General features: G+C 41.6%; 1 protein-coding gene across 2 annotated transcripts in view; it reads right to left on the reverse strand.

Moving 5' to 3' along the window:
• Positions 1–17,883, reverse strand: part of DNAH11 (dynein axonemal heavy chain 11) — a 369,573-nt gene that overhangs the window by 113,461 nt on the left and 238,229 nt on the right. For both annotated transcript variants that reach the window (XM_086397406.1, XM_086397407.1), the window contains exons 58-61: positions 11,906–12,019; positions 9,403–9,546; positions 8,320–8,502; positions 6,679–6,780 (exon numbers count right to left, since the gene is read on the reverse strand). In XM_086397406.1, the coding sequence (XP_086253532.1) occupies positions 6,679–6,780; positions 8,320–8,502; positions 9,403–9,546; positions 11,906–12,019 (543 nt within the window). The remainder of the gene's footprint in view (positions 1–6,678; positions 6,781–8,319; positions 8,503–9,402; positions 9,547–11,905; positions 12,020–17,883) is intronic.

Consider the following 17,883-nt stretch of genomic DNA (forward strand, 5'->3'; position numbering starts at 1 on the left):
ATATGTCATATTTAAGATTTACATATGAAATAATGCCAAATTTGTGAGAAATGGTGGAGATATAGCACATCTTCAGTTAGAAACCATGTTAAAATAAATAATATCTAGAGGTATATTTTATTAAAAGTACTTATGTTTTTATAGGGCTTCCCAGGTGGCACAGTGGGTTCCCTGATAGCTCAGTTAGTAAAGAATACCCCTGCAATGCAGGAGACCCTGGTTTGATTCCTGGGTTGGGAAGATCCAGTGGAGAAGGGATAGGCTACCCACTCCAGTATTCTTGGGTTTCCCTTGTGGCTCAGCTGGTAAAGAATCTTCCTGCAGTGTGGGAGACCTGGGCTTGATCCCTGGGTTGGGAAGATCCCCTGGAGAAGGGAAAGGCTACCCATCCAGTATTCTGGCCTCGAGAATTCCCTGGACTGTATAGTCCATGGGGTTGCAAAGAGTTGGACACGACTGAGCAACTTTCACTTTTCACTTTCAGGTGGCACAGTGGTAAAGAACCCTCCTGTCAATGCAGGAGACACAAGAGGCACAGGTTCAATCAGGAAGATCCCCTGGAGGAGGAAATGGCAACCCACTCTAGTATTCTTGCCAGTAAAATCCTATGGACAGAGGAGCCTGGCAGGCTACATTCCATGGGGTCACAAGAGTTGGACAAGACTGTGTGTGCACATAAGTACAAACACACACATACAGTGCATGGTTTTATAAAATACAGAAGCTGATCTTAGCTCTGGTATCAGAACCTGAGTTCATATCTGGATTCTGCTATCAGCTAAGCAGCCTCAAGGTGGACTGTGTACTTAAGCTCTCTACGCCTCAGTTTCATTAGTTGTACACAACTGAAGCGACTTAGCATGCATGCATGCATCATCTGAAAAATGAAATAATGTCATCCATTCCATAGGGTTGACCTAGGTATACACAGACCTAACAGAAGAAGAGACTAAGAAGACATGGCAGAAATACACAGAACTATACAAAAAAGGTCTTAATGACCCAGATAACCATGATGGTGTGGTCACTCACCTAGAGCCAGACATCCTGGTGTGCAAAGTCAAGTGGGCCTTAGGAAGGATTACTACAAACAAAGCTAATGGAATTCATGGAATTCCAGCTGAGCTATTTAAAATCCTAAAAGATGATGCTGTTAATTTGGAAAACTTAGCAGTGGCCACGGACTTGGAAAAGGTCAGTTTTCATTCCAATTCCAAAGAAGGCCAATGCCAAAGAATGTTCATACTACTGCACAATTGCACTCATTTCACATGTTGGCAAGGTAATGCTGAAAATCCTTCAAACTAGGCTTCAACAGTTATGTGAACCAAGAACTTTCAGATGTACAAGCTGGATTTAGAAAAGGCAGAGAAACCAGAGATCAAATTGCCAACATCCACTGGATCACAGAAAAAGCAAGGGAATTCCAGAAAAACATCTACTTCTGTTTCATTGACTATGCTAAAGCCTTAGACTGTGTAGATCACAACAAACTGTGGAAAATTCTTAAAGAGATGGGAATACCAGACCACCTGACCTGCCTCCTGAGAAACAGCTATGCAGGTTAAGAAGCAACAGTTAGAACTGAATGTGCAACAACGGACTGCTTCAAAATTGGGAAGGGAGTACGTCAAGGCTGTATATTGTCATTCTCCTTATTTAATGTAAATGCAGAGTACATCATGCAAAATGCTGGGGTGGATGAAGCACAAGCTGGAATCAAGGTTGCTGGGAGAAATATCAATAACCTCAGCTATGCAGATGACACCACACTTATGGCAGAGAGTGAATAGGAACTAAAGAGCCTCCTGATGAAAGTGAAAGAGGAGAGTGAAAAAGCCGGGATAAAACTCTGCATTCAAAAAACTAAGGTCATGGCATCCAGTGCCTTCACTTCATGGCAAATAGATGGGGAAACCATGGAAATAGTGACAGACTTTATTTTCTTGGGCTCCAAAATCACTGTGGATGCTAACTTCAGCCATGAAATTAAAAGATGCTTGCTCCTTGGAAGAAAAGCTATGACAAACCTAGAAGCCCTAGTAAAAAGCAGAGATATTACCTTGCTGACAAAGTCAAAGCTATGGTTTATAGTCAGAGCTATGGTTTTTCCAGTAGTCATGTATGGATGTGAGAGTTGGACCATAAAGAAGGCTGAGCACTGAAGAATTGATGCTTTCAAACTATGGTCCTGGAGAAGACTTTTGAGAGTCCCTTGGACTGCAAGGAGATCAAACCAGTCAATCCGAAAGAAAATAAACTCTGAATATTCATTGGAAGGACTGATGCTGAAGCTCCAATACTTTGCCACCTGATGCAAAGAGCCAACTCATCGGAAAAGACTCTGATGCTGGGAAAGATTGAGGGTAGGAGGAGCAGGGGGCAACAGAGGCGACGAGATGGTTGGATGGCATCACTGACTCAATAGACATGAGTTTAAACAAACTCTAGAAGACAGTGAAGGACAGGGAAGCCTGGCATGCTGCAGTCCATGGGGTCACAGAGTCAGATAGGACTGAACGACTCATCAGCAATAATTTACATACCTAAGATATAAGCTGATATACCTTTTCCTTTTGTAAAGCTGGGTGGGGACTGGGTATTGGGAGACCATGGGCTCCTGCATTTGGTTTCTCTGCCTCTCATGAAGAGGTTCTGACAGCTCTTGCTCTGGACTATCTTCCGCAAGATATCTGCAGAGCATGTAGGCTTCGGAAATAGAGCCAGTGTTTCTCTCAGGGCATGGACAGAAGTACTCCTGTGCAAGAGTACTAAAGATGTGTTTCTCTGTGGGACAAAAGTTGGGCAGATTTACTCGCAGCTTTCTTTATAGGGGGTGTTTCCTAAGCTTGGGATATCTCAGCTATGACACAAAACTGTGAACTGCCTCAGCTGACCCACTGGGTGTCACGGCCATGGGGATTGGGGAATTGAGGCCCACACGAGGCTCATGCTGCTCGCTGTGCTGTGGGCAATGAAGCCCTCCGCTCTCTGACCCACTCAGCCCATACCCCACATCTTCTGCCCAGCATCTGTGAAACAGCGGTGGGTAACCTGTCAGCCTGTGCGCTGGGTAGAATCTTGGTTGCTTCACAGTTCCAGACAGGCCCTGGCCTTTCAGGTTCTAGAAATAAATGGGAGGTGGGGGAAGGACTTAGTCTGAAGACCCCAGCCCACCAGACACCCTGAAACCGGTGTTCTCCAGCTGAAGTGTGTACCAGAACCACCCGGAGGGTTTGATCAAACCCAAATTCCTGAACTCCCTGCCAGGGTTGGTCTTTCAGTGGATCTGAGAGTCTGGACCTCTAAGGAGTTCCCAGGTGACACCAACGCTTCTGTGGTTGAGAGAACACACTCTGAGAACCATTTCCCTAAAGAGACGAGTTTGCACATTTTCATGGCCATCCTTAGATCCTGTATGTTTCAAAGACAGGATGGCCTAAGCGGGTTTGTTTTGTTTTTTTTCCCCACTCAGGCTTCAATATGAGGCCATCTTTTAGTCTGAAATTAGAGATAAAGACTTTGAAAGAACAAATATACAAAGTCTAATACTAGTTAATGAATGAATTTCCTAAATGCTGGTAGACACAGCCCTGCTTTTCTAGGCGAGACGGCAACAGAAGGCATAGATGAGGAGGCGGGAAAGGCCACGAGAGAGAAGGAAACAGAGGCTGAAGGAGATGAAAGCAAAGCTGGCAAAAATTATCACAACACCTGGGCTCAAACCTTGACTTGACTCTGTACCGACAGACAGAAACTATGCAGTTTGTCTTTGACTGTGGCCTGACCAGTCTTCACAGAGAATTGTTTTTTACTTCAAATTTCCTACAAAGGACATTCTCCCATACAACCACAATATGACCATAAAAACCAAGACATTACTGACACAGTACTACCATCTAATTGAATGTTGGTAGAAACAGCAGACCAAGATTCTGCTGCATTAATAGCTACTCTCTGGAAATCCACTCTTGATAGGGGGATAGAACAGACCAACTTCCATAAAGACATTGTGACTATTATTTTCCTCTGTGTCTGGAAACTTAGATTTGCAGTTAATTGATATACGAACCTCTGCTTCTACTGCAGGTCTTTGAAAACAATCAAGGTAAGCAGTTCTTTTCAGCTCATTGCAGGCTGTACCCAAAAGAGGGCTAATTCCATAAGCATCCGATCAGATCAGATCAGTCGCTCAGTCATGTCCGACTCTTTGTGACCCCATGAATCACAGCACACCAGGCCTCCCTGTCCATCACCAACTTCCGGAGTTCACTGAGACTCACGTCCATCGAGTCAGTGATGCCATCCACAAGCATAGAAAGTCTCAACTTTAGAACTGGTAAGATAGTAAGGATTCTGCCTGCAATGCAGGAGAACTGGGTTCGATGCCTGGGTTGGGAAGATTGCCTGGAGAAGGGAATGGCTACCGTCTCTAGTATTCTTGCCTGGAGAATCCCATGGACAGAGGAGCCTGGCAGGCTACAGACCATAGGGTTGCAAAGAGTCAGACACGACTGAGCAACTAACACTTTTACTTTCATGGTTGTCTTGAGCATTCTTGTTACTTTTCCATGAACATTAACTTGCTTCTAAAAATTACATAAAGCCATTAATAATAGATGGCCACATTCTTCTAAAGGTTTTAGTCACATTGACAGTGAGAGCACTGACCAATAAATGAAGTTAAATTTAATAAAATGAATATGTTTTTTCTAAATCTGTCTAAATCAGCTACTGTTGTTGATAACAGTGTCCCCACAATAATCAAGCCAAGTTCAAGTCCTGTTCTATAGGAAGCTGGGCCTGGCTGCCTGCCCACTGTGGGCACCACAGTCCAGGTCCAGTGATGCCTGAGTTCACCTGCTCAGAGACCCATGGTAGGATTTCCTCCAAGATGGGAGCATGCTCCTTCAGGTCTTCCCTCAATGCTTTCTGCTCCTAGAGATCATCTCTAGCCAAATTAAGCTAAAGAGAATCTCCTAAAAATGCGGGAGCTCTTTCAATGAAAGGAAAGGCACAGAATCACACGCAGGCTCCTAGGAGCTCTAGAGAGACTTGGGGGCAGGAACGAAATACTTGAAAGCTTCCTCTGGACACTGTCCTACCATATGTGGACTTAATTGTCAGTCTCATCCTCTGGCTACTGATTTGATTCTAGAGATTGGGGGAGTCAAACTGGCAAAGCTTGGATCACATAACCAGGCTTCAGCTAGGACAGAAGAAGGTACCCCTGATCGAAGTCCTACTTGAGTGTATCCAATGGGGAAAGGTAATTCTCCAAAGATAAACCAGTCTGTTACCACCCAAAGAAGGTAGATTAGATGCTGGTAGCCAAAATACATCACAGATGCCCACCTTGAGAATTAGCTGTTATTCACAAAGTGACAGTTAAGAAACTGAAGCTCTGAGGATTTCCTAGGTGGCCAGGGTTACCCAGCCTTGCCACTCTGACTGAACCACTCCAAGCTACCATGTCAGGCACCTCCAGCTCATCATCTCTATTCTGTATGTGTCCCTCCACCGCCATGTCATCAGCAGCCTTGAATGCATGGACTTGTCAAGTCTACCAACTGCTGCTTCTTGTCTCTACTGTAGCTTCTCCCGCCTTAGCTGAGGCCCTCGTAGGACTCACAGCGGCACTTGTAACTTGTCTTTCTGCAGCTAGCCTCTTCTTTTCCCAGCTTCCATTCAGTTGATGAAAAGTGACCATGGCATTTTAACCTATTAAAATCTTTCAAAGGCTCAATACCAAGGTCAGGTAAGATTTAAATTCTGCAGCATGAAAGGCAGAGAAGGGTTTTGCAACTTCATCTTTCATTCCTTCCTACTATTCCTAACCATCCCGCAGACACTCACATTAGGGTTCTGGCCTACTAGGACTCATGAAGTCTACCAACTGCTTCTTCCCTCTTTTCTTCACTTTTTTTTTTTTTTAATCACAAACACCTCTCCTGATCTTATTATCCTTGGTGACTCCCAAGTAATTTTTGCAGCTCATATCAAATACACCTTCAATAGGAAACTTTCCCTAATTTCTCTAGGCTCTTTTACGACGCTCCTATTGCATTCTGGATATAGTCACACATATACTTGTAGCACCAAACGACACTTGTAGAGATACTTGTAGAGATAGTCAAGGTGATAATATTTATAGTTAGCATTTTCAAATCACATACTATATGCCAGGCACCATGCTAAATTCTCATTATGAATTACTCTCAAAAATGAGATAAAAATCCAAAAGTTGGATAAAAATCTTCATGATCTACCTAAGTAAATGCTATTACAGACCAATTTCTCAGATGAGAAAAAAGAGGCTCAGAGAGGTTAACTAACATGTGCTGGGTGAAACAGTAAATAGTGGAGTCTGGATGTAAACCCAGGCACTTTGATTCCAGAATCCTTGCTTTAAATCCCTGAATGCTACCCTCTTTCTACTGCCAGACCATGGAAATTCCTTAAGTGCAGAAATCACGAAAAGTTCCCTTTTCTAGCTCAGTCAGCATCGAGCAGACAAGGAATGTCTACTGAAGAATATAAATGAATATATTCATGAAAGGTCCAATTCCTTCCTGAGCGGTAGGTCTCAGAGACGGCCCTGTCTGAAGGTGGGATCCTAAGAATGGGGGCGGGGTTCCACCTCTTAAGACCTTCTTCAGTGTTGGAGCCCGTACTCACCGCTAGCTTTTTCCTGATAGCCCCCAATTTCTCAGCAGCTGCAGCCAGTTCTAAGTTTGCCTGGGCTAATGCTTGGCGTTTGGGCTCCACGTCACAGTAGACCTGAAAAGCCACGTAAGGGTTATTTCACAAGGCAATGAAGATGCAAAGAGGGCAGGTAATCATTCGGCCTTCTATTTGCTGGAAGCTTTACAGTTAAAATCTCTAATTCATCTAGAAATTTGGTGTTTACTCTTAGTGATGGTAACACCTAATGGCAGATCAAAATTCCACATAGCCTTCCAAATTCTCTCTGCTTGTCCATTACTCACTCACTTGTTGTGGACATTAGAGTGACAAGCACTAGCATAAAATGCTACGCAGGTCAAATACCATTAAGATACTAAAATTAGTTTTTCGTAAAATTTGGAGACAATCCTCATATCACCAGAAATTGTCGAGTACAGCAACTACAGCTAAACGTGGGATCATGTCTAGCCTTAAAGGCAGAAAATTGGTGTGGAGAAAATTCTCTGAACCCAGAAAGGAACATGTGAGATACCCTCACACAGTATAATGTTAACCACACTAACACTTTTTTTTTTCTCTATGTTCTGGCCACCTTAAAGGTTATCTGAATGGGTGGTTTGAGCATTTGAGTGGATCAAATATTCTGTTGGGAAGGGAGAATGGAAATTAAATTTTCTTTTCTATTTTATAGCAAAACAACACAGAACACAGCAATGGTCCAGTGCTGGGCTTGTCTTTCCACCTAGGGTGTGAGGCTGGCACAGTGGTCAGGCGTGCCATTATGGAGCGAGGTCGCCCATCAGCTGTGATCCGTCTGCAGTCTTGCCTGATACGGGTTTCCTTCCACTAAAGAGAGACGGACAGGGTCCGATTCCCATGGGTCCCCAGAGTGAAGGACAGAACCTAGTTTTCTGAAAATCATCCTGGGAATGACAGTGGCATTTCCTCAGCAATTCTACCTTTGAATATAACACACAAGATTTAAAGACAGAAATGAGTCAGCTCTTCCTGGCAAAGGGCCATGCATGTTCCCTCTCACATCCAGTGCTTCGCGAAGTATTTGGGGCATACCTGACAGACAAATACTTGATAAATAAAGGATTAACTGAGATGATCATCTATCTCTATCTGGCCCAAAACTACAAACTTTAGAAAAGATCGCACACAGTCAAAAACGCATTCGTCATTAAAATACGAAAGTCCTCCAAAGGTTATTTCTCATCTCATTAAGTCTACTTGTAGCTGGCGTAAATTTCTGCTTTGAGAGCAGGGATGAAATTTAATTAAACATGAACTCAGATTTGCAGTTGTTTCAAGCCAACAACTGAAATATTTCAATATAAATAAATATAATTATTCTACCCAAATGTTTTTTTCTAATCAAATTTAATTGCTGCTATTTGATCTAAAGAAGTTACTCTACCCTAAAAAAGCATGGCTTCCAACATTTCAGATATCCTCCTTTAGAGAATTCTGATTAATCTGACACCTTCATGTCTTATTCTTAGAAATGTATCTTATTCAGATAATTAAATATCAAATTATTTTACATTTCTTGCTGGCCTAGAAATTAATATATATACGACCCTTCCTGAATAACACCCATAAACCATCTGGTCATGCCTGATACACCTCATAGAATTTCATGATGTTGATGACCCAGGCGCAGAGACCAGCTGCTGCAAAAGATTTGGTCCGAATCAGGTTTGGGTTGAACTCAGGGTCTCTCAAATACTGTTCCTTCACCACTTTTAGACAATTCTCTGGAATGTGCTCTTTGTCATAGTTAATTAACGCTTGTAAAAAATCATCCACCTGTAAAGCAAAAAAGACATTGCAATGAGCCATTTGTGCTGCAGAGAAAATTCCAAGATCAAAAGTTAAAATCAGCTTTTAGGATTCACATCACAAAGGCAAAATTGGCAAGCTGCATTTATCCCACTGTTTGACTTTTTCAGTCTTTACAGTCTAAAGTTAGAATTAGCAATGGACACTTTTAAAATCCCTTTTATCCCAGGGTAAAATATTCAGTCTTTGCACAGGAGGCATTCACATTTTGAAGAAAAGAAAGGCAGAAAAGAAAAAGAAAAACACATACCCCAAAGCCCCTTTGCTTCACCTTCTTGTACATTAGTAACATTTTCCAACAGAAGAAATCCATGTAATTTTCTCCCTCCTACACTTAACTGCTTTCATAATTTTGAAAATAATTAGCAACCTTCCAACTGCTGCTGGTGCTGATCTAGGTGTGCTACAACCCCACGCTAATCTCCAACTTGGCAAACAAAAGTTCTAGGTCCAGAGAACACAGTAGATTACTCTCAGCAAATCTGAACATGACTTCTTTTTAATAGTTCGGAATGTTATAGCTTTCTTCTTTCTCCTCAAACTGCCTGTACTTTAAGAAAATTTATTTTACTGAAGTATAGTTGATTCACAATGTTGGGTTAATTTCTGATGTAGAGCACAGAGATTCAATTACACATATACAGAGAATATATATATACACACATTCTTTTCATACGGTCCATCAGAGGATATTGAATATAGTTCCCTGTGCTATACAATAGGACCCTGTTTATCCATTCTGCGTAAAATAGTTTGCATCTGCTAATCCCAAACTCCCAGTCCATTCGTCCCTTGTCCCTGCTGTCAAGTATAGCCACAGAACTGAACACAGAAATCATCAGAATTTTCACGCTGCCAGGCTGATACCTTCCCCATGAAGACTTTTGCTGCTTTCCAACTCCGGTCTTTCGGCACTCTGCCCCGGGGAGCCAGAAGGACCATCACAGCCGCAGTAACGTTGGTGACTGCATTTGGAGGGCTGGGAAAGGCTTTCAGCTCAGTGAGGTTGACCTGAAGAAAAGCACACACACTCTCAAGACCAGGGCGCTCTGCTCTCTCACAACCACTGTTGGGTCACTAAGCTGGTCTTCAGTGGCTGGTCTTTTCCACCGTCTCCTCTTCACACCAGTCTTGGTTTGGCAGTTTTTGCAGCCCTCCCAGAGATCCCACTGTGGGACACCAGTAGGTCCAGGTCTTTCTGGCACTTTTCTGATACTTTGAAAACATCACTGCCTTTTTTGGCTTCCAAGTAAATTTATCTTCTTGATGTACCACCTGCAGAGTCGTGCACACTGAGGCCAGGGAATTTCATAAATGTACAGGTTTTAGGGTATTTATGGGTTCATCCAACCTATGTAATATAACTGCCTTTGAATCAGGCCTTCCAGAAACAGGGACTTCCCTGGTGGTGCAGTTGGAAAGGATCTGCCTGCCAATTCAAGAGACACAGGGTTTGATCCCTGGGTAGGGAAGATACCCTGGAGAATGAAATGGCAACCCACGCCGGTATTCTTGCCTGGAGAATCCCATGGACAGAGGAGCCTGGTGGGCTATAGTCCACGGGGGTCATAAAGAGTCAGATACAACTTAGCGACTAAATAACAGTAACAACCCAGAAACAGAGTCCTTTAGCTCAGAATCTCTTAGTTTTGTCTTTCTGCTTTATATGTACAAGAAGCATCTATTACACTATAATGACTCAACCAGGAAGATGCCCGTAGAGGCTGAACCTTCTTTCTACATTCCTCCTTAGTCTCTGAAGGTCAGAATCTTAATTTACTCAAGAGATAGTATTAATGTAATAAGTTACAAGTATCAGGGCAAATACTTTGGAGTAAGAATTAATATCTGTAAGAAGTATATGTAGGTTTATGATACATTTTTTTAAAGGATTTTCTATGAAATTTCCTGAACTGTATTATATACTCTTACTTATAAAATCTCATCAAATGTTGAACCTGATTCTCCTCTATTACCATAAACTGCCTTTTCATTTGGGAAATGACTGCAAAGAACAGAAAGGGTGTGAAAACAAGAACAAAAGCAAAAAAAAGTAAAGTATGCTAATGCTGAGAGCTAAGTAACCAAAATCCTTTCATCATTTATAAATATACTGAGCTTTATACTTAAGTGATATTAATTTATTTTGATTGAGTAAATAATAATATACTCAGAGAAAAAGCTGCCAATATAAAGCACAAAGAACAACATAAACATTCTAGAGCTCAGAAAGAGGAAAGTATAAAATGCATTACTCAGAGATAATCCGTTACTTTCAGCTTTTTTCTACCTTTTCCTATGTATAAGCATGTTCTTATTAAAAAAAGTCAGAATATATGCAATTTTATACTATGCCTTTTTTACTTAATAGATCATGAACATTTTTTCACATTGCTAGCTAGGATTTAACAATTCTCATTTTAATGGTAGCAGGTTATTTGAACGCAGAATAATCAATCTTCCATCACAGTATATTTATGTTCTTTTAAACTGTTTAACTTTATGGTAATGCTAAAAGAAACATCCATGAAGATAATAACTCTCTGTTCACAGTCAAAATTATTTTCTTCAAAAGAATATTGAGAAAAATGAATGGAATATTTCTTTGAAGAGCAGTGGAAGTCTGGATCCTTTCTTCTTTGAAGGTGAATCCAAGACCCTCAGGCCTAGTAATGCCCTGGGAATCTCCCCAGAGGCCTAGCAGAACCGAAAGGCAAGACCAGCTGCCAGTTTTTAAAATAACATTGCCCGTAATTCCATCTCTCTTTACACAGTCCTTCTGACCACCACAGTTTATTTTCTCTTATGGGAATTGGAATGCTCAATGAGATTTTGCTAATAACATGAATTTAGGAAAAATGGTGTGGGTCAAAACTAGGTATCTTTGCTTCTAGGTTTTTCTTCTGTCCCCGAGGGTCTCTCATTAATACTACTTTTATAAGATATTCATAATAGGAAATATCCAGAAGATATAAAGAATCCCCCATTTACTTCTTAAAGCAACAGAGGAAATAAAGAATCTTCCACTTGGTTTTTAAAGCAACATGTAATATGAACCACTGGATTTGGGCCAAATCTAAGCACTAACAATAGAGTTGCCTTTTATGACAGCATAAACTGCATGGCATTGCAAGTATTCAAAACGAGACTACGTGCTGGGGTCAAGGGGGACAGACTTTCGGATGGGAAAGGCAGCTCAACTATAACGATGACCTCAATGATGTCCTTAAATAGTTGTTTCAACTGTAACATTTTATGGGACTTTCTTTCCTTTTGATTGCATGCATTTCACTCTCAATTCAGTTATTCAAACTCTAATAACCTTCAAATATTGTTCTGAGAAAACCCTGAGCCCAGGAATCATTCTTACCCTGTTGAGTGTATTGAGGGCAGCTGTCGCAGCCACCAGCGCGGGCTCAGCTTTCAGTAAGTCTGCCTCACACTCCCTCTGTTTCTGGGACACTTCAGTCTGAATGGCTGTCACCTAATCAAAGAAGAAAAGCACACAAACCAATTATCGTCTCAGATATCTCTATTGAAAAATGCAAGCTGCCTCAGAGACACTGTTCAATAATTTGCCTATATCTTGAACAGATGAGGATTTTGTCATAAAGACTAATTTCTCTTCAGCACATGGCATGCACAAAGCTTTGCATAGGCACTAAACACACAACACAAATCTCAACACAAATGGACTCAAACATCAAAATGCTCCAAGCAGGGCTTTGACTGTTTTAAGGTGCCATTAATAATAAATGCAAGATTAAGCAATTCCTTTGTTTTTCAAGATTAAGCAATTCCTTTGTTTTTCCTTTCTTTTTCGGCAAGTCCTGGACAAGTGACAATCTAAGCTGACTCAGTAAACTAGATCACAAAATATTTTTGCCAAAATTCTCTTAATTTTTGCTTATGTTTACCTTACCTACATTATCTAATTACCTATATTTACACCATCTAAAAGCCATGTTAACTATTCTTTAAGAATAAACGTAAAGGGACTTCCCTGGTGGTCCAGTGGTTAAGAATCTGCCTGCCAGTGCAGGGCACACAGGTTTGATCCCTGATCCAGGAAAATCCCACATGCTGCAGGGCAACTAAGCCCATGAGCCACGGCTACTGAAGTCCACAAGCCTAGAGCCTGTGCTCTGCAACAAGAGAAGCCCCTGCAATGAGAAGCCCACGCACTGCAACTGGAGAGTAGCCCCTGCTAGCCAAACTAGAGAAAGCCAGAGCGCAGCAAGAAAGACCCAGCACAGCAAAAGCAAAAATAAATAAATAAAATTGAAAAAGAGTACAAATGTGAAGGTTTTTTGCTCAACTGATTAAAAGATATTATTCTACTCTGTGCATGTTTATCAGTACATAAAATTTTTATGAAGACTATATACTAGGTTGGTGCAAAAGTAATTGCGGTTTTTGCATTGCTGAAATTCGCCACTTGGTATTGAAAACATTCTTATGTTATATATCATTTTAATGTTCACTTTTCACTTTGCTTTTTTGCTAATGACTTATTACTTGCTGTTTATATTTATTTTAGACTAGGGAAATGATGTTAGACAAAAAGAAAATTCTTATTTGAGTTCAAAATGGGTCGTGAAGCAGTGGAGACAATTGGCAACATCAACAATGCATTTGGCCAGGAATTGCTAATGAAAATACAGTGCATTGGTTATTCAACTCTGTATACGAGACAGCAAAAGAGACACTGATGTACAGAACAGTCTTTTGGACTCTGTGGAAGAGGGAGAGGGTGGGATGATTTGGGAGAATGGCATTGAAATATGTATAATATCATATATGAAACGAGTCACCAGTCCAGGTTCGATATACGATACTGGATGCTTGGGGCTGGTGCAGTGGGACGACCCAGAGGGATGGTATGGGGAGGGAGGAGGGAGGAGGGTTCAGGATGGGGAACACGTGTATACCTGTGGCAGATTCATTTTGATATATGGCAAAACCAATACAATATTGTAAAGTTAAATAAAATTTTTAAAAAAAGGGAAAAAAAAAAAGAAATTTTGCAAAGGATATGAGAGTCTGGAAGATGAAGAGTGTAGTGGCTGGCCATCAGAAGTTAACAATTACCAATTGAAAGGATCATTGAAGCTGAATCTCTTACAACTATACAAGAAGTTGCTAAAGAACTCAGTGTCAACCATTCTAAGATCATTCAGCATTTGAAGCAAATTGGAAAAGTGAAAAACATTGATAAGTGGGTACCTCATGAGCTGACTGAAAATTAAAAAAAAAAAAATCATCATTTTGTTGAAGTGTCATCTTCTCCTATTCTATCCAACAACAATGAAGCATTTCTCTATTGGACTGCGACACGCGATGAATAGTGGATTTTATGACAACCAGTGATGACCAGCTCAGTGGTTGGACTGAGAAGAAGTTCCAAAGCATTTCCCAAAGCCAAACTTGCACCAAAAGAAGGTCATGGTCACCGTAAGGTGGTCTACTGCCCGTCTGATCCACTACAGCTTTCTGAATCCTGGTGGAACCACTGCACTGAGAGGTACGCTCAGCAAACTGATGCGATGCACCAAAAGCAGCAATGCCTGCCCCTGGCGCTGGCCAACAGAAGGGCCCAATGCTTCTCCATGACAACGCCCGACCACGTCACACAACCCATGTTTCAAAAGTCGAATGAACTGGGCTATCAAGTTTTGCCTTATCTCCCACATTCACCTGACCTCTCGCTAACTGACTACCACTTCTTCAAGTATCTCAACAACTTTCTATAGGGAAAACTCTTCCACAACCAGCAAGAGGCCAAAAATGTTTTCCAAGAGTTTGTTGAATCCTGAAGCATGGATTTTTATCCTACAGGAATAAACAAACTTATTTCTCACTGGCAAAAATGTGACTGTAATGGTTCTTATTTTGACTAATAAAGATGTATTTAAGCCTAGCTATAATGATTTAAAATTCACAGTCTGAAATCAAAATTACATTTGCACCAACCGAATAATATGGATATAGGGAAGCCATGCTGGTAAACTTGAACAAGGTCAAAATGAGGACTTTTGGAGTTTTGATCCTCCTCCCTCCTCCTCCCATTCAAGAACACAGAACTTGAATGTCTAGGAAGAGAAAATTCTTGTCCTCAGCAGAAATGTGGAGTTTCAAAGCTGTGGCTGCTGGGCACCAGAATCCAGTCACCATGGGGGATGGTTGCTGTGGTGATGGGGACTGTGAATCATCATGTGTGAACAAAAGTGCATTTCTTCAGATGTGTTTGGAATGAACAGGTTTATCTACACCATAAAATTAAACACTGCTCACAACAAATTACCTTGTCTACCGCAGCTTTATTAGCAATAATTACCCTTCTCCTGATTAACCATTATTTTGCTGTGTACTGCACCTCTGATGAACGTAACTGGTTCAGGCTAGATATGTGATCTCCAGCCAATACGTATGGTTACTGTTAACATCTGTAGGGAAACTCTGCATGCTTACTGAGAACTGCTCCCAAACCTCAATCCTGCCAGGAATGACCATGAAAACTCCAAGCATACTACATTTTCAATGTGTTAGAGAATTCTGCTATAGAAAAAACAGACATTGTATTTGAGTGAGTTATTATATCAGGTTTATTTACTATCCTTAAGGATATAATGAATCTATACATGCTCTTTGTGACCATTTATAATAGTGTCATTTTTTTAAATTTTATTTTATTTTTTAACTTTACAATATTGTATTGGTTTTGCCATATATCAACATGAATCCGCCACAGGTATACACGTGTTCCCCATCCTGAACCCTGCTCCCTCCTCCCTCCCCATACCATCCCTCTGGGTCGTCCCACTGCACCAGCCCCAAGCATCCAGTATCGTGCATCGAACCTGGACTGGCGACTCATTTCATACATGATAGTATACATGTTTCAATGCCATTCTCCCAAATCATCCCACCCTCTCCCTCTTCCACAGAGTCCAAAAGACTGTTCTATACATCAGTGTCTCTTTTGCTGTCTCGTATACAGGGTTATTGTTACCATCTTTCTAAATTCCATATATACGCATTAGTATACTGTATTGGTGTTTTTCTTTCTGGCTTAAAACTGGACGTGGGATCATAGATTTTTAATATTTAGAAGAAACCCTAGGGAGTATTTCTCCTAAATGCTATTTCAACAAGACTGGGGTCGTACATACTACTCTCTCTTCCTTTACTGTTAATGGAGTTTTATCCCTTTGGGTAATCTGATAAACAGGGCAATTTAGAACATTTAACAACTAAACCCCACAAATGCAAATGAAAAAAATACTGCAGGCTGGTCAACTGACTTCTCATTCCCAATGCCTCTCACCCTAAGCGCAGCCTTACCGGAGCTGTGAACCTGCTGTGTATCACGGTGACTTGGTAAGCCTGACTGTGCACTTTTTCTCTGCCTCCCTCCCACAAGGCTCCTGGGGACTGGTTAACGAGGCCCAACCTGGGGAAGGTGGAAGAGCTGCAGGGAAGCTTAGAGTGTGTGCTTTCTCTTTACTATCGTCTGTTAAAACGGATTTGAAGACAGCCCCATTCATGGGAACATCAGACTCCTCCTACCCTCTACTCATCAAAAGCTCCTTGCAGATGGCTCATGAAATTTAGTGGTGGTCACAAGAGGATAAAGTCACAATAACTGCTTGTATTGGGCTGAACTGTGTCCATTCAAAATTCTCAGGTTGAAGCCTTACACCCAGGACCTCTGAATGTCACTGTGTTTACAGAGAGAGCCTTTAAAGAATGGTTAAATTAAACTAAGCCTGTTAGGGTGAGGCTTAATCCAATCTGACTAGTGTCTCTGTAACAGGAGGAAATCTAGTCACACACATGAGTCGGCAAGGGTGTGTGAACTGAGGAGAAACTTGTGAGGACAAGTGGGAAGGTGGCCGTCTGCAGACCCAGTGGAGAGAGGCCTCGGGAGAAACCAAAGCCGCCAACAGCTTGACCTGGGACTACCAGACTCCAGAAGTCTGAGAAAATAAATCTCTACTGTTTAAGCCAGTTCTAAGCAATAGGTAGAAAAGGACATGGAAAAATGGACTGGTTCACAATTGGAAAAGGAGTATGTCAAGGCTGTATATTGTCACCCTGCTTATTTAACCTACAGGCAGAGTACGTCATGCAAAATGCTGGGCTAGATGAAGCACAAGCTGGAATCAAGACTGCTGGGAGGAATATCAATAACCTCAGATATGCTGATGACACCACCCTTATGGCAGAAAGTGAAGAGGAACTAGAGAGCCTCCAGAGAAGGTGAAAGAGGAGAATGAAAAAGTTGGCTTAAAACTCAACATTCAGAAAACTAAGATCATGGGATCCAGTGCCGTCACCTCATGGCGAACAGATGGGGAAACAATGGAAACAGTGACAGACTTTATTTTCTTGGGCTCCAAAATCACTGTGTACAGTGACTGCAGCCATAGAATTAAAAGACACTTGCTCCTCGAAAGGAAAACTATGACAAACCTAGACAGTGTATTAAAAAGCAGAGACATTACTTTGCCAACAAAGGTCCATCTAGTCAAAGCTATGGTTTTTCCAGTAGCCATGTACAGACGTGAGAGTTGGACCATAAAGAAGGCTGAGTGTTGAAGAATTGATGCTTTTGAACGTTGGAGTTGGAGAAGATTCTTGAGAGCCCCTTGGACTGCAAGGAGATCAAACCAGCCAATCCTAAAGGAAATCAACCTTGAGTATTCATTGGAAGGACTGATGCTGAAGCTGAAGCTTCAACACTTCACCTGTGGCCACCTGATGAAAAGAGCGGAATCATTAGAAAAGACCCTGATGCTGGGAAAGACTGAAGGCAGGAGGAGAAGGGGATGACAGAGGACAAGATGCTTGGATGGCATCACTGACTCAACAGACATGAGTTTGAGCAAGCTCTGGGAGATGGTGATGGTGAAAGACAGGGAAGCCTGGCGTGCTGCATATCATGGGGTTGCAAAGAGTCTGACATGACTGAGCAACTGAACAACATTGTTTAAGCCTCCTAGTCTGTGATATTTTGTTATGGCGGCTCCAGTTAACTCCCTTACATTTAGGCTATAAGAAATTCCTGATGGTCCTCCAAAATTCAATCCCATCCATCTTTAGAAAAGAAACATTAAAAACCTGAAGACCATTCAAAATCAGGGAGGACGTTTATCTTTCCAAGAGATTATACGAGCTCTGCAATATGGAAGGCATTCTCACTCATGAGGCTTACACTCAACAAAGAAGGCAATTTCAAAGGGATCAGAGGATTCTTAGAACCTGGAGCTGATACATCAAAGACGGAAGATCTAATTTTCACAAGCTTAATGGTGCTTCTGTTACTTGAAGTCACTGCTAGCAACA

Source organism: Bos grunniens, chromosome 4 (genome assembly GCF_055505025.1).
Source record: "Bos grunniens cultivar Pamir isolate PY7600 chromosome 4, Bosgru_T2T1.0, whole genome shotgun sequence".
Classification (NCBI taxonomy): domain Eukaryota; kingdom Metazoa; phylum Chordata; class Mammalia; order Artiodactyla; family Bovidae; genus Bos; species Bos grunniens.